Here is a 21,642-nt window from a genome sequence, read left to right on the forward strand (position 1 = left end):
TGCCAGTGGGAATCAGGATTGGCTGAAAAGTGGATAACCCAAAATGGTGTTTTAGCTTTCTGCTCTCAGGAGGCATCTTACCACAATGACTCTTTGGACACCAGATTTTTGTTTTCCTCTGTTTCTTCTCTACACCCACTTTATAGTGAGGTCACAATAACATAGGAGGAACTACAAGATGTACGGCAGCAGGGAAGCTGTGGGAAGGCAGGAAGCTCTTGTCCAGACTGACAGAACAATCAAGGAGAGACTATGAGCAAAGAAAACAATGGTTTCCTTTCTTCTATGGGTGTGTCTGAAACAACAGAGCCACAGAAACCAGCTTCTCCACACCTGGCTTTCCTGGCTGCAGGATACCCTGCCTGTCGAGTCCTCCCTTCCCTAAAGCTCTGACAAGTGCCTTGATGTGAAGGCAGCTTTCAGGACACACACAGCACCTTAGGAAAAGACAGGACCAGGAAAGAGTGAAGCACACTTTTTGTTTAATTCCATGCATTGGTTTGCTTCGCTCATTGTTCTTATTGCCCCTCACCGTACAATCGCTCAGTACAGATGGAGCTGGCATCAGAAACCACAGGAAGTGGGGAACTGATGGGGCTGCAGACCCAGAGGAGACATGAGGAAGCTCATTTTGAGACTTAGGCACAGAAAAAAATTTGCTCCAAATTGATAGGAACTCCAATTATTGCAATCAAGAATCCAAGTGGGTCTTCCGACTTCCAGAATCTGAGGAGAAGTGGAGAGCCACCTGGGTAATACGGTCCCTGAGGGACATCTTCCTAAGAGCTTGTACGTTCTGACTGGGGGCGGTCTCTGTGGAGAACCACTGGAGGATCTCTTCTGCCAGGTCACTGGGCAGCAGCCTGGAGCCAGGAGCCGGTGTTCCCGAGTGCTGTGAAGTGGCTCCAGAGAGTAAGCCTGGCATTCTGCTGGAAGTTTCCTTACAGCAGCCTTGCATCCACGTGGGGGCCTGTCTCTGTGAAATCCTGCCACGATACCCTCATCATGTGACAGTTAAAAGCCTCACCCCAACTCCTTTGAGGTAACCTTGTTTCTCAAAGCAGTGCTTTGAGAGTTCCCCTCTTCTGCCATTTGTCCCTGAGAAGTGTTCCAGTTTCCAGAAGGGTCTTCCACTTGGCAACCTTGTTCATTCCAGTTTGACTAGGTGCTTGCAGTATTGGCTGTACCATGCAAACGATCAGACTAATGTAATTCTTACGTGCTAGTCTATGAGGTTGGTAACATTAGTGGTAGGGGTATACAAGGGTGTTTATTCTATGAAATCAGCGAAGAAGAAAAATCTTGCTGCCTGGAAAGGCACTAAATTCATACTGACAGTACAAGTCAAAGTCTTAAAAAGGGTATCACATTGTTTTGGTACATTAGCCTCATGGAGCCTAACAAAGAAGCAAATAACTGGGACTTAACATACTAACTTTGTTCATAGAAGGGGAGGGAGGAACATGCTTATTGAACACAATGAAATGATATAAATGAAGAGACACTTTTGAATTCCATTCATCAGTGTTTGGAAATTCTTCAACTGGAATTGTCCAAAAGGGCAGTGGGTGGAAGCAAGTGGCTTTTTTCCTGCCACTTTTTTCCTTCCTCCACAAGGTAGGCTCCAGAAGGAGGACACTGGTGTGATCCTGTCACTCTCCCTTCAGGGCTAACTCAAGATACCAAACCACCTTGAGAGAATTAATTATGAGTTTAGGATTGGGATGCCAAAACAGATCTCCCCTTACACACCAATTCCAGTCAGGTGGTGGTGGTTGTTCCCAGTGCTCTGTTGGGAGAGGTTCTGAGGCTGTGTCCAGGCTGGATAGGAAACAATATGGTGGTCAGTAAGTAACATCAATCTTGTGTGTTTGGGATGGAGGTGGTGGAGGACAGTATGCAGTCCTATTTTGGTTTCTGGCTTAGTGGAAAAACAAAACAGCACACTGTACTGCAAAGCAGGGCAGGAATTCCTTGGATTCCAAATGTGTTCTGTTCTGGAGAATTCAGTTCCAGGAAGTTCAAATGAGAACATTTTATGAAAAGGGGGAAAACTTGAGACAAAAGATCATGGGGATAAAAAAGTAAAATATTTGATCAGTAAGGCTGCATTCACACACAATGGATGTCAGTGTTTCACAATAGGGAAGGGCATTTAAAATTGGGTTGGTGCCAAGAAACTCCAATACCATCACATCTATTACTTGGGGTAAGAGGGAAATTTAGCACAATGAGGCCCTGAAATGTCCAGTACTAAGTACTACTTAAAAAAAAAAAAATCCTTAATTCTAGAGGGATGATTTGTTGATAGTAAAGTTCCTAAATATCTGAAATTCCAGTAGGCTGTACCAGATCATCTTACCACAGAGCTAGCTAGCACCTTCACCCTTTTTGAGTAGGAACTCCCACTGTCTTAAAAACAGGTCGAAACTTCATGGGCAGTAAGGTCTGTTACCACTTCAAAGTTGATGTCGGCTTCTCAGTCCCTCTGCTAAGCAATTTTAATAGGAATTGTTATCAGAGGACATGATCTAGAAATAGATGAAAATCAAAACCAAATGTTCACTGGCAAGACAAATAAAAATTCATTATCTTGCAGTCCGTCAAAAACAGATGCTAAATGAGTGTGAATGCTCATCCCAAGGGGGTTAACTTTTCAATCCCAACACTGAAGCTTGAAATCAGAGTCCTGAGGACTGAAGAATCAGCTCTTCGATTCCCCGAGCTCTGGACGCAGCAGTCTTCAGGTAACTGTGGAGTTGTTCTCAAAGAAACATACATCGATTCACAACGGTCCTGGTTAGCTCAAGGCAGGCAGTGAAGGGCCAGGCTACGCTAGAAAAGGCTTTTAACCTAGGCTATGGATACTGTTCTCTTCTGAAGCCTCTAGTCACTTCTACTAAAAATAAAAATAAAAATAAAAACGTTCAACTTGGAACTTTATTCAGCTCTTGACAATACAATGAATGGCTAAAGATTCAACACTACCTACTAGCCGAACATGCTCGTAACAGTAAACCCAATAGGTAGATATGGCATTAGCATGACAAGCAGTCAAGATGGTAATTCAAAAAAATATCAGAATTATGAGGTATCAGGTATGGGTATTCTGGGAAGACCATCACTGAGAGGCGTAAGACAGAAGCTGACCCTCACGTTTCCCTTTTGCCACTAGAGGTGGGCAAGAACTGGACAAGCTGAAGCATGTTTTAAGTTGGAGAGAAGGAGGACGCAGGCATGTAGCTTCTCTGTTCCCAGAAGCGACGAAGCAGAGGGATTCACAGTTCAGTGTCGTTGAAAGTCCAATGATGGAAACTATGGCCTTTCAAGGTACCTTTGCAGCCCTATCACCCTCTAAGTGACTAGGCCTCCTTCTAGAATTTCTCTTATCTTTTATGGGATGACATTACAGCTAGGCAATTTATGTCAGTGTCATGACATATATATTCTTTTTTTTTTTTTTTTTTTCTTCTTTGTAATGTTTTTTTGCTATTCCCAGCCAGGAGAAAAAAAAAAAAAGGTTTTGATGCTCTGGGACCCGGCAGGAAGGAGGTGACAAACTGCCGACCGCTCCCGACGCTGCCTAACCCATGGGCCCCGGGAGGAAACTCCTTAGGCCGGTTCCTCCCCAGGGCACTAAATGAATCTCTTTTGGCTTCTAAGGTAGTCCCATGATTTTATTTCTTATGAAACTTGAGAAAGTTTACAGCTTTTGAAGTCTTTGTCCATCCACTCAGTCACCTGCCCACCCAGGAGCTTTGAGGATCAAGTAAAAAACCACAGTGTATCCACTGGGCTCCAGTGCAGAACCCAGACCCTCAATGATTGTTGTTGCACAGAGAAAATGAGGGACTGCAACTAAGGGGAGTACCGGGAGCTCCCAAATGGCAGTTCCATTTTCATTCCTTCCTCAAGGTCATAAAAAGCCATCATTACTCATGGTTAGCAATACACACAATCATTGTGCTACACTGTAAACCACACCTTCTGATCGACAGAAAATGAGAATGATAATTATTATAAAATAAAATAACAATGATAATAATGCCATAACTTAAGATTTTTCATGTAGTCCAGCTACAGAATTTATACAAAATGGAATAATTTAATGCAAACAATACTGCTTTCTGTATAAGTTAAACATTCTCCTTCATCCAAGCTAAGAGTTATAAATTATAGACACTAAATTTTAAATCAATGTCTCAACATAAAGTGTAAACAAATGGAGGGATCAAACAAGCAAAAGGAACTGCTCTAAATTCCCTCCGCCTTTCCTTTTTGGCTGATGCAATCAGTGACACCGAGGGGGGCAATGGTTTCATCTGAGTTGGAAATAGTTTAATACCTGTATGTGTAAGTCTTTTCTAATGTCCAACATAATGTAGTGCCAAAGCGTTGAGCCACGGTCTTTAGGGTCTTGAGCCTAGAGAGGTTGTTTGACAGTAACCTTTCTTGGAGAAAGAGACAGAAACTAGGCCAACACCTGTTTCTATATAAAATTCTAGGTAAAAATTTCCTTGGAGCTGAGGCACCATCAAGTACCCTGGGGTACTTTTCAAAGCCAATGACCCCAAACCAAGCAGAACCTCATGCCTTGGACAATGTCAGGTCTTTCTAATTGCTGCTCAGCACAGGTTGTTCTTTCCAGAAATTTCCAAATCCAATTATTCCAAACTGCATTGATCCAGAGTGCAGTAAAATTCATTTTACAAGTTGCATTTAATGAAAATGCTGTTGTGGTGGGAAAGGGGTTGCCTTTTGCAAGATGCTCTTGTTTTGCCTTTATGCTGCTAGTGGTAGCCCCGCACTAAAGCTTCCCGGATAGGATGAGTTAATAAATGAAAACAAAAGGGATGGTTTGGGGTTGGACACTAGACAGACACACACACATGCTAGCTGCCTTCAAAGTGTGTTCTGTTTGAATCAATATGATTCTAGTAGACAAGCAACCGGGTTCCACAGAGGGGCAGTCTCATCTTCTGCTTGAAGCTCAACTGAGACACTGGGAGAATGTATTTCCATTAATTCCACATTTGCTTTTCAAATACTGTTGTAAATCTCCTTTTTCTCTTAAATCAGCACCCCTCGCCCTTCTTCCTAAAGGAAGTGGTCAACAGGTGGAAAGGAAATAGGCTACAAGAAAATGGCACTTGAGTCCGAAAAATCAACACAATGGTCAAGGTCACACATTGGTCAAGGTCATGACGATGAAGGCATTAAAAAGGGAAATATTTGTCAAAGACAAGGTCTGATGCTATTTGTAAGTCTCATACAAAATGCTGCTTCAAATTTTTCAAATGAAATCAGCTTCCACACGTATAGTTGTCTTCTTCCTCCTGGAGGAAGCACATGCCCTCAACAACCTTGGGTGTAAGTATCTGGTTACCAATCTTTTCTAGACAATTTCCATCACCCATGTGGACAAGCTGGTTGAACTTAATGTGGTCTGTTCGCAAGTTACCTGGAATTGCTTTTCTTTTGTTGTTCTTTGTTTTCTAAAATAATATGTCTTGCTCTGGCTTTTCTTCAGTCACTTATGGCCAAAAGAACTGGTCCCCTGTTCAAGTAGCAATAATACCTCCTGGCCCCACAAATTCCCAAGGATGTTTGCTCCTAAATTCCACTTCTTTCTTCCTTTATCTCTCACTCACTCTCTCTCTCTCTCTTTTTTTTTTTTTTGCAAGAAATTATTGTCTCTCTCTCTCTATCATATATAGTTCACTCTTTACAGTACAAAGTGTTAAAATGTCAAACAAAAATAAATATCAATGTTACAGTAGCTAGAATATTCAATAAAATAGATCCCTGCCATTCTTGATTGAAATGTTCAGTGAGACTTAATTTCATTTGGATATTTTTTTTCCAGAGATTTGCGAAGTCTCATGTTCCTGTTATTGCAGCTCATTTCTAGGGGTAAGAAAGATGGGGCAGCTCTCTTCCCAGACAAAAAAGCAAGGAGAGAGGGGAAAGAGTCTGGGGGGGGGGGGGAGGGGGAAAGGATCTGAAATGCCAGTATAGTCATGAGATCTTCAGGATGGGTTTTCCTCCATTACCAAGTAGCAGAGCTGTAGTGTTTATTGGTCCTAACCGTGGCATCAGAACACTCTCCATCAGAAGAGTCACAGTCCGAATCTTCAAACTGCATAGGATTCTGCAAAGTGGAGACAAAATAAAACCTCCATTCACTTGGGCAATCGCTTAGTAAATGCGTATTGACCACCTCCCACGTGACAGGCACCGCTCTGGGTTGCTGGCTAAGATACATGAGGCCAGGTCCTGCCCTTGCAGGGCTCCTGGAGAAAGAAGACCTAGAAAGGTGAGGACAGCCACGATGATGATGGCAATTACAGCAGGACTGCCTCAGCCCCGCTTGCATAGTGTCGGCTGTGATCTGGGCACTCCTGCAAGTGCTTTATGACCAGAAACTCACTTAATCCTCACAAGCACCCTGTCATCACTGCCCCTTGCAGACACCAACCCGGACCTACAGGTGAGCAGCTTGCCCAGGGTGGCAGTCAGTAGAGAACCCCCGCGGGGTGTGGCATCTGTTCAGATGCCCGGTGTACCCTCTCAGCCACTGTGCTAGCCCATCTTCCAAGACAGGGACTGTCCTGTGCTGTGCAGGACCTCAAGTGTCCTATGTGCAATGAGAGGGTCATCCAGGGGATGGTGGGGACACAAAGGAGCGAGACGAGGTCAGGAGGAGGTCATGTTTGACCTGACCTTAGAATGAATAGGCCTGTGCAATTTGATGTTTGTGCCTCATTTAGGAGCCCTGCCCTTATTTGGGGAGCTGTGTGGATCTCTGGATTCTACTTACTTCTTGGAGGCACCTGTCTTATCTCATATACTAAATGGTAACTGTAAAGGACTCAGGGACACAGGCATGCTGTAAGCCCAAGGAGCTACAGTGATGAGAAGGGAGAAGCCCCACCTCATAGCCACGTTCCTCTGCACACAGCTTGCCCAGAGACATCTGTGTCTTCACGCGGCGCACAGCGCACTCCTTGTCAGAGAGCCCGTCGGAATGCGAGGATATCTCAATGGGGATCTCTGGCGTTTGCGACAGTAGGTCATCCAGCTTCTCTGCCAGGTGGCCTTCAAGCTTGTCTGCTAACTCATCAGGACTGTTGGAGTGGTCACTGGTATTTCCCTCCTCTCCATCAGACACAGAGAAATTCTCAGAGCTAAAGGTCGAATACGACTGGCAGCTGCTGATACAGCGATGGGGCCTAGAACCACAAAGAACCAGAGGACCTTAATCACATGCACAACTGCTGTTCTTCCCTTGCCTCTCCATCGTAGCCTGGCCTAGAGGTCATCTAGGCTTCTCCCAACCCCCAAGGGAGATTCGAATACAGATAGATAGGCGCTATTTAACTTTAAAGCAAAAGAGAAGGAAACCTGACTCTCCCTTTGCATTTGGTTTGTATGTTTCTGCAGCTAAACACTACATTCCAAAGCTGCTGGCTACTGCCGGTCTTTGAAAACCTCAGCTCGTCTGACCCCAGCGTGCACACGCACACACGGTATGGAGCTGTCTTGCTTCTTGTGCACAGACCTCCCAGATTCTTATAGGTAAGAGAGTCTTGGGAGATTCTTTGGTCTAACTCCTTTCTAGAACATAAACCTGGAGCCAGATAATGCAAGTGACTTGTTCCAGGCCACATCGCCAGAAAAGGCAGAGCTGTGTCTTGGGCTGGGTCTACTCAGAGCTCATACCATGTCATTCCCTACCTCTTCCCTCACCCCAGTTGCATTGCCCACTGGGCACGGCAGCCCTGGAAGGCCAAGTGCCTTCGCCCTGTCAGCTGACCCCCAGTGGAAATGAGCTTGGACAGGAACATTCACTCCACAGCTGGGGGCACTGCCTCATTAGTTAATGGCTCATTCCAGTGAACATGTGAGGTTAGCTCAGATGAGGCAAGATGGGGGGGGAGGAGCAGGCAGGCGGAGGGAGGATTTGCAAAAATTTCATTTCTTTCCCCTTGTTTAGAAGTAGACTAGTAGGGGCGCCTGGGTGGCTCAGTGGGTTAAGCCTCTGCCTTCGGCTCAGGTCATGATCTCAGTGATCCTGGGATCAAGCCCCGCATCGGGCTCTCTGCTCAGCAGAGAGCCTGCTTCCTCCTCTCTCCTCCTGCTTTCTCCTCTCTCTCTGCTTGCCTCTCTGCCTACTTGTGATCTCTCTCTCTCTGTCAATAAATAAAATATTAAAAAAAAAAAAGAAGTAGACTAGTAAATAAGAATGCTGCTAGCTTACATTGGTTTCAAAACAAAACAAATAATAAAAAGAAGACTTTTTTCTTTGTCATTGTCTGATTTTTCTCTATCTCTTAGTACAAAGTGATTTTGATGGCTTATGATCTGAGGCTTGCCACTGACCAGCCAGGTGATAGGCTGAGGTTGGGGGCCAGGGGTGGGCAGGAATTAAGGACACATGAAAAGAGCCCAGATGGGAAAGGGAAATTAAAGTAGGATTCACACAACATCTCAAGGCTGGTAACAGAAAGGAGATAGGGAGAGAAATGTTATCATATAAAAAGTAAAACCATGCAGTGAAAACATAAATATAATTTGAAGCTAACAAGAAAGGCAGGAAGCCATCAGGTGGGTCAAGCTCATGGTGCATCTCAGGAACAAAGTTGGAAGTAATAATCTGTGAAGTCAGTAGCGTGAGTTCAGAGAATGAAGACACTTTACTTGGTCCAATCTCACCACATCAGAGAAACCAAGGAGACAGTAAGGTGTACCAACAGCAATGTGGCAAGAGTAGCTCAGGGAATGAGAACGGATTTAATTTGGGGGCAGTGTGAGGACCTGGAATTCAATTTACCAAAGGAGTCCCTTGGTTTGCAGAGAATTCCTGTTTCTGGGCAGGTACACAAGCCTTCCTGGGGGCGGTTCTTAGAGCCCTATGCTTCAAGAACAGAACACGTACTCGTAGAAGAGGCTTTCTTGGAGGAAAACTAGCTTCCCTACTCCTACAAAAGACAGCTCTTCTTCCTGAAGTAGGGGGATGTGGTCCTTCTTCAATTTAATCCTACCAGCAAAATTATTCTTCCTGGATAGGCAGGAAGTGATTTTTAAGGCTGGGCTGAGTGATGACTCAATTTAATTAATTATACTTAATTTAAGGCATAATATCCAAAGCCATGGAGAGTGCTATGAACTGACCTGTGTTCACCCCCAAGCCCAATTCATATGTTGAAGCCCTATCCCTAGTATGACTAAATCTGGACATAAATTCTTAGGAGGTAAATAAGGTCAAAGGAGAACAAAAGGGTGGGGCCATAATCCCACGGGACTGTGACCTTAAAGTGGGAATATCTCTACCCCCACTTTTGTACCCCCCTCTTTTCCATCCTACCCCTTTCCCCCCAACCAGCCCTGTAAGGACACAGCAAGAAGGTTGCTGTCTGCAAGCTGGGAAGAGAGTCCTCACCAGGAACCCTGTCTGGGACTTCCCAGCCTCAATCGTGAAAGATAAATTCCCATTATTGAAGCCATCCAGCCTGTAGTATTTTGCTGTCGTAGCCAGAGAGACTAATATAGGGAGGTACACCAAAAACCCATCAAATTATCCACAAAACAGGACGGTCATCTCATAAAATGCCCACTCCATTCTCAATTGTAACCTTGAATCCCTATTTATGCTCCTTATCTTGAAGTTCCTAAGAAATGAATTCTAATGAACTAGGATCTGCTAGGCAAACCGAGTGGACAAAGTGTCACAATGGGAAAACAGGGATGGTGAGTTCGAATCTCCCTATATGGGGGTTGTTTGAAAGTGACCTGCCTGAACGGGAGGTATGGTAGACTCGGGATTTTCCCCATTACACTGAAAGCAGTACATGTGTTTGTTGGGTTTACCTCTGTCTTCGTGGAAATTCAACTTCACTATCTACTTCCCCTTCTTCCTCTTCTGAGGAGTCATCTCCACTCTGAGGAGAACAAGGAGAAAGAGTTTTATCTTAATCTATGTCTCTCTTTTTCTCTCTCTCTTACACACACACACACACACACACACACACACACACACATTCAGTGTAAAATGTTTATAATAAAAAAGGCACAAATAGCAGTTTGCTAAGTGTCATCTTTAAACATATATATTTTCAGAGGTGCCTGGGTAGCTCATTCGGTTAAGCACCTGCCTTTGGCTCAGGTCATGATCCCGGGATCCTGGGATTGAGCCCCGCATCAGGCTCCTTGCTCAGCAGGGAGTCTGCTTGAGATTCTCTCTCCCTCTCCCTCTGCCCCTCCCCCTGCTCATGCTTTCTCTCTCAAATAAATAAATAAAATCTTTTAAAAAAATAAACATATATTTTTTCACTCATTCATTCAGCAACCTTTCCTCGGTGTCCCGGAGGACAGGGTCTGTACTAGATGCTAGAAGACACACAGAACTGAGTAAATGGGAATTTTGCCCTCTAGTAGGTAAGGACTCCATGAGATTATCCAAGGTGAGTGATGGGGAGGAGAAACTAGAGAGAAGGTCTTGGATTTTGGGAGTAGTCTCTTGTAATCATTGTCATTCATGGTCCAGACCCTGACCTAGGGATTCCACCAAGAAGTGATCTTTTGGTTCTTCAAAACCCAACAACTACCTTTTCTCTTCTATGTACCAATCACTTTTTCACTAATATTATAGTTACTATGCTCATTTGCACTACCAAGGCAGACATTATTTGAGTGTCAAACCACATCTTGTGTTTCTCCTTCCACCATGAATACAAAACAGGTGCACAGTGCCTTATGGAGTCAGCTTGTTGGTAAGGATAAGGGAGCTCTGGTTGGGACATCTGAGGCCTTGTGATTGCCAGGGCTCCGTGGTTGATCTAAAAAGGCTGTGTAAGTGTCTTGTCTGAGAAGATGATCTTCCTTCAAAAGGAAGAGACCATCTCTCTTTGAGAACATAAGAAAAGCCGCACTTAGCTCCACACCACTCAGAATCAGGGAAATACAAATCAAAACCACAGTGAGATACCACCTCACACCAGTCAGAATGGCTAAAATTAACAAGTCAGGAAATGACAGATGTTGGCGAGGATGCACTGTTGGTGCAAATGCAAGCTGGTGCAGCCACTCTGGTGCAGTTCCTCAAAAAGTTGAAAATAGAGCTACCCTATGGCTCAGCAATGGCACTACTGGGTATTTGCCCTAAAGATACAAATGTAGTAATCTGAAGGGGCACATGCAATGTGGGCACACACAGTGGAATACTATGCAGCCAACAAAAGAAATTTACAATGATGTGGATGGAACTAGAGCGAAATAAGTCAATCAGAGAAAGACAATTATCATATGATCTCACTGATATGAGGAATTTGAGAGGTAGGACAGGGGGTCTTGGGGGTGGGAAGGAAAAAACAAAACAAGATGGGATCAGGAGGGAGACAAACCATAAGAGACTCTTAATCTCATGAAACAAACTGAGGGTTGCCGGGGGGAGGGGGGTAGGGAGAAGGTGGTTGGGTTAGGGACATTGGGGAGGGTATGTGCTATGGTGAGTGTTGTGAAGTGTATAAGCTTGATGATTCACAGATCTGTACCCCTGGGGCAAATAATACATTATGTTAATAAATTCCACATCTTTAAAAAAAAAAAAAAGCCACACTTAAAATAAACCATCCTTACCCATGGAATCATGGCACACTGGATTACTACCACCCATTGTGAGGTGGGTAACCAGGCCCAAGTAACAGTACCAAAGGTTGAGGATAATTTATTTTTAAAGTCAGCTTTAGCATACCATCATTCTTATCCATTTTTGTTCTGATACGCTTTTTTGAGTAGAGAGGACAGGCATGGGGTTATACTGCCAAGAAGACATTTATCCGAAGCACCGTGGAAGTGGATCTCGGTCAAAAGAAGCGGAACCGCCCTGTGGGAGTACTGTTCCAATGAGGCCAAATGTAGAGGGAGTGCACTCCCTGTCCCCGCTGGCCCATCAAAATGGCATCAGAATGGTTCAAAGGTACGTGTTATTCGGGAGTGGACCGGAGTGCTCCCAAAGGGTACAGGGTTTCTTTTTGGGACGATGAAAATATTCTAAAATTGGTGATGATTGCCTAACTGTGAATAAAAGAACGAGGCAGTACATTTAATGGGAGAACTTTACGGTACGTGAGTTATATCTCAAAGTTGTTACCCAAAAAATACGTGTTACTGGCCATAGAGCGGTGGGGGAGCAGAATAACCCAAATTTACTGCCCAAACACAATTTAATCTCTGGGAAGGGTTTGTCAGCAGCAGCACTGCATGGAGGGAAGAAATACAGTTCTGAGACAGTAGCTCTGAGCCTCAACTTCTGTTTAAACTGAAGTATAACTGAGGTACAGTATTATATTAGCTTCAGATGTGTAGTGTAGAGATTCAACAGTCGTATATATTATGCTCTGCTTGCCAAAATAAATAGTTATCATCTGTCACCTTACAAAGTTACTACGTTATTGACTATATTCCCTATGCTTAACTCTTCGCCCCGTGTGAGTTATTTTGTAACTGGGAGGTGGAACCTCTTAATCCCCTTTACCTATTTCGCCCATTATCCCCACCCCCCTCTCCTTTGGCAACCACTAGTTTGTTCTCCATATTTTTTTTTTAAAGATTTTATTTATTTATTTGACAGAGAGAGATCACAAGTAGGCAGAGAGGCAGGCAGAGAGAGAGAGAGGAGGAAGCAGGCTCCCTGCTGAGCAGAGAGCCCGACGTGGGACTCGATCCCAGGACTCCGAGATCATGACCTGAGCCGAAGGCAGCGGCTTAACCCACTGAGCCACCCAGGCGCCCCTGTTCTCCATATTTTTGAACCTATTTCTAGTTTTTTGTGTTTGTTCCTTTGTTTTATTTTTTAGATTTCACATGTAAGTGATTGATATAGAATCTGTCTTTTTCTGTCTGACTTATTTCGCTAAACACAATACCATATAGGTCCATCCATGTTGTCATGAAGGGCAAGATTTCATTCTTTTCTTTATGGCTGAGTATATCCCATTGTGTGTATGTATGTATGTATGTATGTACACACACACACACACACAAATACACACACACACACCCCACATCTTCTTTATTCATTAATCCATTGATGGATACTCAGGTTATTTCCATATCTTGGCCATTGTAAACGATACTGTAATAAACACAGGAATACATGTATCTTGTCTAATTAGTTCTTTTGTTTTCTTTGGGTAAATACCCAGAAGTGAAATTACTGGATCACCTGGTATTTCTATTTTTAATTTTTTGCAGAACCTCCATACTATTTTCCACAATGGCTGCACCAGTTTGCAGTCCCACCAACAGTGCACATGAGTTCCCTTTTCTCCACATCTTCTCCAACCCGTTATTTCTTGTCTTTTTGATTCTAGCCATTCTGACAGGTATGTCAACTTCTTTTAAATGTCTAGTTGACTGAAACATACTCATTTACATTTTAGACCCTTTTATTCCATCAACTGCACTCCTGATGAATGCTGACGAGATGAGGCAATGCTGAGAACTGAGTGGGTGTTTGCACTGTGTTAAACACTTTTCATACATAATCTTATTTTTAACTCATTAGCAAGATGAGCTAATATTTTTGGAAGGTTGTTATGCTCCAGGTCCTGTTCTAAGTGCTTTATATGTATTATCTCACTTAATCTTCTTATCAGCCAAAGAGGCAGAGCCCACTCTGCACCCCATTTATCGATAAGGATACCAGTGTGAACTATTGGTTCTTAGAACCAATAGAAGTTCTAAGTGGAAGAGCCTTGCTTCGAACTGAGATCTCTCTGGCTCCCAGGTTCATGCTCTTAACCACTATGGTACACTGCCTCCAAGCTAATAAAACGTAGGCAGCCAGGGGGTGAGAAGAGGAGGAGGAACAGGTTTCAGTGATGGAGGCCTTACTGGGTCATGATGGTTACTAATAAAGGTAGGGTTTTCTAAGATATATTGGTCTTTTAAAATATTTTATTTTATTTTTTCTTAAGTAGGCTCCACACCCAACGTGGGGCTTGAACTCACGACCCCAAGCTTGAGAGTCACATGCTCTACCGACAGAGCCAGCCAGGCACCCATCCAAAATATATTGTGAAGAAAGCTAGTTCCATGGGATATTAATAGATACTATTTTTAAAGCCATTATGGCCAAATAGATGAGGGAACGGCTGGATGAAACAAGGAACTGTAAGATTTTTTAAAGCCTAGGATTTGTAGATGTCCATTAGGACATCTCCAAGAGGAGAGAGAGAATACAATATGTTTCCAAACTTGTTTTATAATGGGATCCTTCCTTCTTGTAACATCCAGCAGGACTAGGCTAGGATAGTTCTAGTTTTGACTACATATCCCAAGTATATGGTTATTTATTTATAAATCAGATACATTTGAATCAGTCCTCTGGTTCCATAGTTGCCAAAGCATAGTCTCTAATCCATCACTTAAGCAGTGTGGTGAGAGAGCATTTAAAGTCAAAGAAACCTCTGTTTATGCTTCTGTCATCTCTTCCTTTTACAAAACGGACACATGATGTAGGCTTTCTAATGTGTACGACATGACGGGCTGTCACTACAGCTTACCTTTTGCAGGGGCCTTGTGTTTCGAGGTAGCACTGGGGGGGTGACATGGTGAGGGATGCCAAGGGATGATGCAGACTTGCAGCCTTTGAATTCCCTTTCTCCCATTTTCTCGGAACCTTGGGCATCTTCCGAGAGGGGATTGTGTGCTGGTGACTTGAAAAGGTCGGGGCTCCTCCCCACTGGCTCGGCAGAGGGTATGTCCAAGGACCCACACTGTTCTGGCCTGCATTGGAGGCAGGGGTCGTAAGGGTCAGCCTGACAACAGCCCCAGGGCCCAGCTGGGCCTGCATCAGGCTCAGAGCTTCTCCAGCAGTCCGCCGCCATGGCCGTGGAGATGAGGTCGGGGCTGGAACCGGGCATCTGTCTCTGAGCATGGTTGCTGAGTGGGCTCCGCAGGGCCGCTGCTGGGCCAAAATACCTCAGGTTGTTGGCGCAGGTGGCAATGTCCTGTCCGTGCATACTGAGTCTGGGATGGTGACTCTGGGACATGGCAGGGGGGCCTTGCTGGTACTGCTGCTGCAGAGGATGGTGGTGATGGGGAGAAGGGTACTGGGACTGAGCGTGGTGTAGGTCCGTGGGATGGGGTGAACTGTCCTGGGCTGGCTGGTTTTTCAAGATCCCTGCGAAATCACTGTGGCTGCCTCTGCTGTTCCCTCGGCGGTGGCGCGGCTTGCTCCGATAGCGGCTCTTGCTGCTCGAGGTGGAGGTTTTGGGACTTCCGGACAAAGGGGATGCGGCGGGAGCCGCCTCCGTACTGGGGATACCTTCAGATCTCAACAGATCTGGCCTGGGAGGAAAGACAAGATTTCGTTGTCAACATCTGGAAACACATTCAAGTTTGGGGAAATGCAATGCAGACCTGAAAGTACACACACCCTTTGAAACAGCAGTCACACGTTCAGGGATTTATCCAACGGAGGTAACAGATGTGCACGCAGATGTATGTTTGAAGACGCTGTGTTATATTCTACAGTTTAAAATAGCAGAAAATTAGAAACAACCTCAATGTCCACCTATAGAGGATTTCCTTCATTCCCTCTGGATTTTATTCTGTGCCTCCCTAGCTGAGGTACCCGATCCCCTTTAAGTTCTAATTCTACCCTAGAGGTTTCTTGATCTCTTCCGCATAACCTCGGCTATCAGCCTGGTGCCACATGCCAAGGCAGAGGCAAGGGTTTGCCCACCATCAGAAATCTGTCTGATGATGGATCTAGATAGCTCCCGCAGCAGATCACAAATCACAGAGGTCTGGCACAAGAGAAGGAAACCTCAGGTTAATGAGGTGGGAGGCTAAGTTCAGGGACTTTGGTCTAGACATGGTCTCCCAGAGGTCTAGGACTATGTCAGCCATCTATGAATGGGAAGGAAGCTGGGAGCCTTGCTCACTCTCAGTATTCAAACATGTTTTAGGAAGGGGGTATGGGGGTGGGGATTGAGGAAGGGGAAATAGTACAGAGTACAGAGTATAGTACAGAGCCTAGGAGGTTGGACAGAGCCAGCAAGAGAAGGGCTTGCGGGGAGCGGCCTGGTGTGGTGCTGGCTCCTCTCCTAGTCTGTTGTCGAGTGCTCACTGCGCTGGTCATGCAGCTTGTGTGCAAGAGCAAGCCAGGGCTTGAAGGTACACGCACTGATTTCATGGTGCACAGGTAAACAATAAACGGTTTCTGAACTGATGGACTGACGGGCGGAGACTTGAGGATACCAGAGAGCACCATTACTTCCTCCTTCTTAGGGACTAGACACAAATCATCAGATTACAGTGCTGAAGGACCCAAATTTTATTTTAACAACAGAATCCTTTTCTTGAGAAACTCAGTATATAAAATAGACATAGTAACAGAACAGACTAGTGGTTGCCAGAGGTGGGGGATGGGTAAAATGGAGGAAGAAGGTCAAAAGGTACAAACTTCCAGTTATAAACCACATAAGTCCTGGGATGTAATGTACAGCATGGAGGCTATAGGTAATGATACAACTGACCCTTGGATAATGTGCACAGTCAAAAATCCAGGTATAACTTTTGACTCCAAAAAAGCTTAAAAATAGCCTACCATTGACCAGCTGCCTTACTGATAACATAAACAGTTGGTTAATACATATTTTGTATGTGATTTGTATTACAGACTATATTCTTTTTTTTTTTTTTAAAGATTTTTATTTATTTATTTGACCACAAGTAGGCAGAGAGGCAGGCAGAGAGAGAGAGGGGGAAGCAGGCTCCCTGCTGAGCAGAGAGCCCGACGCGGGACTCGATCCCAGGACCCCGAGATCATGACCTGAGCCGAAGGCAGCGGCTTAACCCACTGAGCCACCCAGGCGCCCCCCTTACAGACTATATTCTTAAAGTAAGCTAGAGAAAGGAAAATGTTAAGAAAATCATAAGAGAAAATACACTTACAGTACTACACTGCAAAAGATTCACATACAAGTGGACCTATGCAGTTCAAACCCACATGGTTTGAGTTAGCTGTACCGTATTGTGTATCGGAAAGTCTTTAAGAGATCTTGAAAGTTCTTATCACAAGAAAAAATATATAACTATTTGTGGTGATGAATGGATATTAACTAGACTTAGTGTGGCAATTATTTCATAATATATATGTATATTGAATTGTTATGTTGTACACTCGAAACTAATATAATGTTATATGTCAATTACATTGCAAACTACCCTCTTCCACCCCAGATACAGTGGGACATTTGTGGGAGGGGAGCAAAGCCCCTCCCCGCTGGGCTCCCCCTCCTCTTCCTCTCTACTTCCACAGTAATCCCTGACATCTGTGCAAGCCCTAGGGTGTCCCAGACCTTGCTTGAAAACCACAGATACAGTCCCACCTCTACCTTATGTGATGAGGAAACTGAAACCCAAAGTGGCTCATGGTCTCACAGTGCATCACTGGCAGAATCCAGACAAAAAGTCTTTCCTAATCCCCTGGCTGGCTAGCTGGAGATTCAGATAACAAGTTTAAACAGGCCTACAAATCACCTTACTTAAATGGTTGAGTCCGCACTTCTAGCACACTCTCTCATGACACCGAACTAAGGACCACATTTGAACAGCTAGGGCTCGTAGAAAATGAGTCGGCATCAGGGTGTAGGAGACGGCTTTTTTTTTCCTTTTCAAGAGAACAGTTGAGGCTCCTCTTAGCATAGAAGTTCCAGGTAACGTTGGTATATGATAGGATGGGCACAGTATTGTGCTGCTTCCTGTCTCAGGTTCATGGTTCTGTGGTCAGCTGGCCACCTTTTTGCCACAAAAAGTACATGGACTGAGGAGGTCCTGGGGCTTTTACTGAGGCAAGGGAGCCCTCCGAGGTCCAGTTAGGGGCACCTACCTATCCAGTGACTGGCTATCGGAGGATCTGGAAGAGAGCTGAGGTGAAAGTGTCTAAGTCAGACGAAGGCTGCTTTTATTGAACCTGGCTGTGTAAAAATCACAGAATAACAGTAACACAGCACTTCACAGTTGACAAAGCACTTTACAATATATAAAACACTTGTTTCCGACTATTGATTTTTCCAACATTCATTTTACAGGTAAGGGTACTGAGGGATCCGAGAGGTTAGCTGGCTTGTGTCCATCCCAAAGGGAGTCCATGGCAGAACTCCCAACTTGAACCCAAGTCTTCCGACATTAAGGCAGAGTTCTTCGCCCCATCCCAAGCCTCTCCTTATTATGAGGCATTTAGACCACTGTATTGGATTATACTCAGTTGTAACAGGCGTGCTGGATCCATAACTGAACTCTGATTATCTTCTTTTTAGTCCCCAACTGAACCCACATTGATACCTAGGCCAAAGGATGGTGGATGGTTTTTCCTCTCTGATCTCCTCCTAGGTCACTGGACTTCTGACTTAATCATTGGACTGTCCGAACAATGTGAAACTGACATCCTCCAGGGGCCAACCAACCAAGAGCAGAACTCTTTGCAGCTCAAAGACCCATTCCAGGTTGTCTTCCTGGATGCTTAGTCCACTAAGCATCTGCTAGTGGTGGCAAACTTCCAAACACATTCCTCATAGCCAACACTAAAAGTAAACATGCGCTCACATTTTGAAGAATGAAACAGTACTGTTTTCTTCTCCAAAGCTCTTAGTTTTAAGTGTAGCAGAATGCAGGGAGGAGCCAGCAGGTGAACTCTGTCTCCAATTAAGACATTAAAAGAAAGAGGTGTTGGGATCCTCAGAGGGTTTTGCCAGGTGCCACCTGCAATTTCTCAGAACTTGACGAGAAGGTGATCACAGGTAGTAAGTAAAAGCAAAACTGGAATTAATCCATGTAATTACTCTTCAGTAGTTTTAGCGTTGTATTAGTCATGCTAGGGTAGAATGGCCTTATTCAGAATGACTGCCTTATTCTGAAAGACTTAAAATACATTTTTGGTTTGCGTTTTGTCATTATCTTTATTCTTACTGCATTCTGCAGTAGACCATTTGGTTTACACCCCAGGTTTTAGGGACATTTCTTTCCTTTGCATTAACTTGGCTAGAAGAGAGTCCACTCTCCATTATTTGGGAGCAGTGGGCATCTGGTAGAGCCTGATAATAAAAACTGACTGGGAGAGCATTCTAAGACTAAACTAGTATAAGGAAAATGCATTGTAATTAGAGGAAAGGGCAATCTTTTATTTTTTTAACTATTCAAAAACTAATTTTCTTAGTACTTGTGATTTGTAAGGTGATTTCATATTTCTCTTATTTAAACTTCACCAAAAGCCCATGCAGGAATAGAATGAGGGGCCCTACATGGTGAGGTACAGGTCATTATCAAAGCCCCTGCTTTTGTTTCTGGTAATGGATTTACAGGCACTTATTACATTATTAAAAAGAACTAACTAAATGAATATGTAAAAGTGGGACACACATGAACCAATGTTACCTACAACAAGAATTATGATTAACCCAATTCTGTGCAGGAGGGGTCAAAAAAAGAAAAAGAAAAAGAAATCTCACGTGCGATCATTATACCATTTTGCCCACGGCTGAAAGAGGACAAATGATATGGTCCACATCATACGGCTTATACCAACGGGCAGAGCTGGGACTGGAATCCACGTCGGCCTTGTCTTGCTAAGACAAGAAATATCTATGTCTCAGAGAGTAAAAACCAGATTCCTGGAGTTCATGACCCATCCTCTCACTTTCCTACTCTGTTTTTTCTGGAGCCAAGTGTGCCCACGGGGAGCTACAGAGCAGACACACCGTCATGGGATCCATGTATTTTGGGGGGGATATATTCCCCTTTCTCTGAATGTCAGGTTGGCACAGGTGTCTCACCGTTTGGTCTGCATCCCTGATTTATGAGGCGTGCCCTTCCTCTTCATGAGCTTCTCCATGGCGTTGGGGTGGATTATTGGACGGACGGGGTGTCGTTTGTACGTTCCAGGATACTTCTTTTCCACTGCTTGCTCACGCCTGCAGACGAAAGGAAAAGCCACAGCTCAGTCACTGCAGACAGGAAAGATGGGCAGGATGTTTCCACAGGCTAACTCCTCTCACAGATTCTGGGCACCCTTAGTAGAAATACACTATCTGAATAACAACACTATTATTCAGGTTAAAAAGGGAAAAAAAAAAGATGCTCAATCAACTAATCTGTTCAGTTCAACTAATCCGCTCAATTCAACTAACCTCAACTAAACTTCACTGTGCTCTTCCACTCTCTGGTGCGCTCGGGGCTGACCTTCCCTCCCCCAATGTACCTCATGAGAGACACAAGGCAATGGTAGAAGACCTACTTAATTTCAGTTTTGGTTTTGGTCAGGTCCACTGACCGGGGTCTCCTGTCATTGTCAAGAATCCCTTAAACCACTTTCATCAGCCACCTTACTTCTCCAGCGGGCAGAAGGCTCCCCCTCATCCATACAAAGCTTTTCTTGAGATGAGGACCCCTTCTTGGAGCCATTCAGTGGGGTGAAGTTGCAAATGCACATTCCTCTGTAACAAGCTCTGCAGCAACTCCCCTCAATTGAAACTTCATGGGGGGAAGGGACCTGGGCGTAGCACATCCCTTAAGGAATGCTGGGTGAATGACTCAAGCATCTGCCATTTTAGTTTTGAGGAGCAGCAATATGGCAGAATGGTGCGTTGGGGCTGACTGATAGACCCGACTCGGGAAGGACAGACAGAAGTCTGGATACATACTTAATGAGCTCTTTCTCCCGCATTTCTAGCTGAAGCATGATAGCACTCAGTTCCATGTATAAATTATTAGCCCGCTCGAGTTTTCTCTCATAGTGTTCCCGAATATCCAGAGCATGCCTATCAAAGAAAAGAGAGGATCAGCAAAGCTGACTACCAGGGGTGGGGGATGGGGTCGGGGCGGGGGGCTAGGTGCGGATGACAAAGAACAGCTCTAATGAAATAAGAACCAGATGGTTTATCTCAAAAGCGTTTGTCTCGGGGCGCCTGGGTGGCTCAGTGGGTTAAGCCTCTGCCTTGGGCTCAGGTCACGATCTCAGGGTCCTGGGATCGAGCCCCACATCAGGCTCTCTGCTCAGTGGGTAGCCTGCTTCCCCCGCTCTCTCTGCCTGCCTCTCTGCCTGCTTGTGATCTCTCAGTCTGTCAAATAAATACAAAAATAAAAAAATCTTTAAAAAAAAAAAAGCATTTGTCTGAGGGTCGTCTAAATTCAAGGGTCCCGTGTCTGAGGTAACGACTCAGACAAGATGGAGTGGGAGATGGAAAATTCAAGCTTGCGCTTGGTTTATCCTTAGGGGCCATATCCAGCCATGCTGAATAGCTGGGGCGGGGGGCACAGATAAAAATCGGACCATGATTTGTGTATAATGTGTAGCTTTTGTGTGCCACTGACAATACCTTAATAAGAATACAGCATAATATAGTCATGTTCATGGCAATATGCCAATAAGGCTGACTCCTCACCCTGTACTTATTAGGGCACAGATCCTGTTCAAATATGGTGGTTATATATGGCTACATTTTGTCGCCCTTTATCAGTCATAAGCATCCTGAGACCAGGAACTTCCTCTTATAAAGCACTGCCCTCCATGTCACCGAGGACAGGCACCGAATGAAGAAAGAGCCCGGCTCCAGGAGCACCGGCTGCAGAGCT

The 21,642-nt window shown here is 44.6% G+C and overlaps 1 protein-coding gene across 10 annotated transcripts in view; it reads right to left on the reverse strand.

Moving 5' to 3' along the window:
- Positions 1–2,922: 2,922 nt before the first annotated feature.
- MAP3K13 (mitogen-activated protein kinase kinase kinase 13) overlaps positions 2,923–21,642 on the reverse strand; it is a 165,875-nt gene continuing 147,155 nt past the window's right edge. For all 10 annotated transcript variants that reach the window (XM_059391354.1, XM_059391357.1, XM_059391358.1 and 7 more), the window contains 6 exons: positions 20,712–20,828; positions 19,845–19,982; positions 14,568–15,354; positions 9,871–9,941; positions 6,935–7,232; positions 2,923–6,151 (listed from right to left, as the gene is read on the reverse strand). In XM_059391354.1, the coding sequence (XP_059247337.1) occupies positions 6,050–6,151; positions 6,935–7,232; positions 9,871–9,941; positions 14,568–15,354; positions 19,845–19,982; positions 20,712–20,828 (1,513 nt within the window). In that variant the 3' untranslated portion in view covers positions 2,923–6,049. The remainder of the gene's footprint in view (positions 6,152–6,934; positions 7,233–9,870; positions 9,942–14,567; positions 15,355–19,844; positions 19,983–20,711; positions 20,829–21,642) is intronic.

The sequence above is a fragment of the Mustela nigripes genome, chromosome 2 (genome assembly GCF_022355385.1).
Source record: "Mustela nigripes isolate SB6536 chromosome 2, MUSNIG.SB6536, whole genome shotgun sequence".
Lineage (NCBI taxonomy): Eukaryota > Metazoa > Chordata > Mammalia > Carnivora > Mustelidae > Mustela > Mustela nigripes.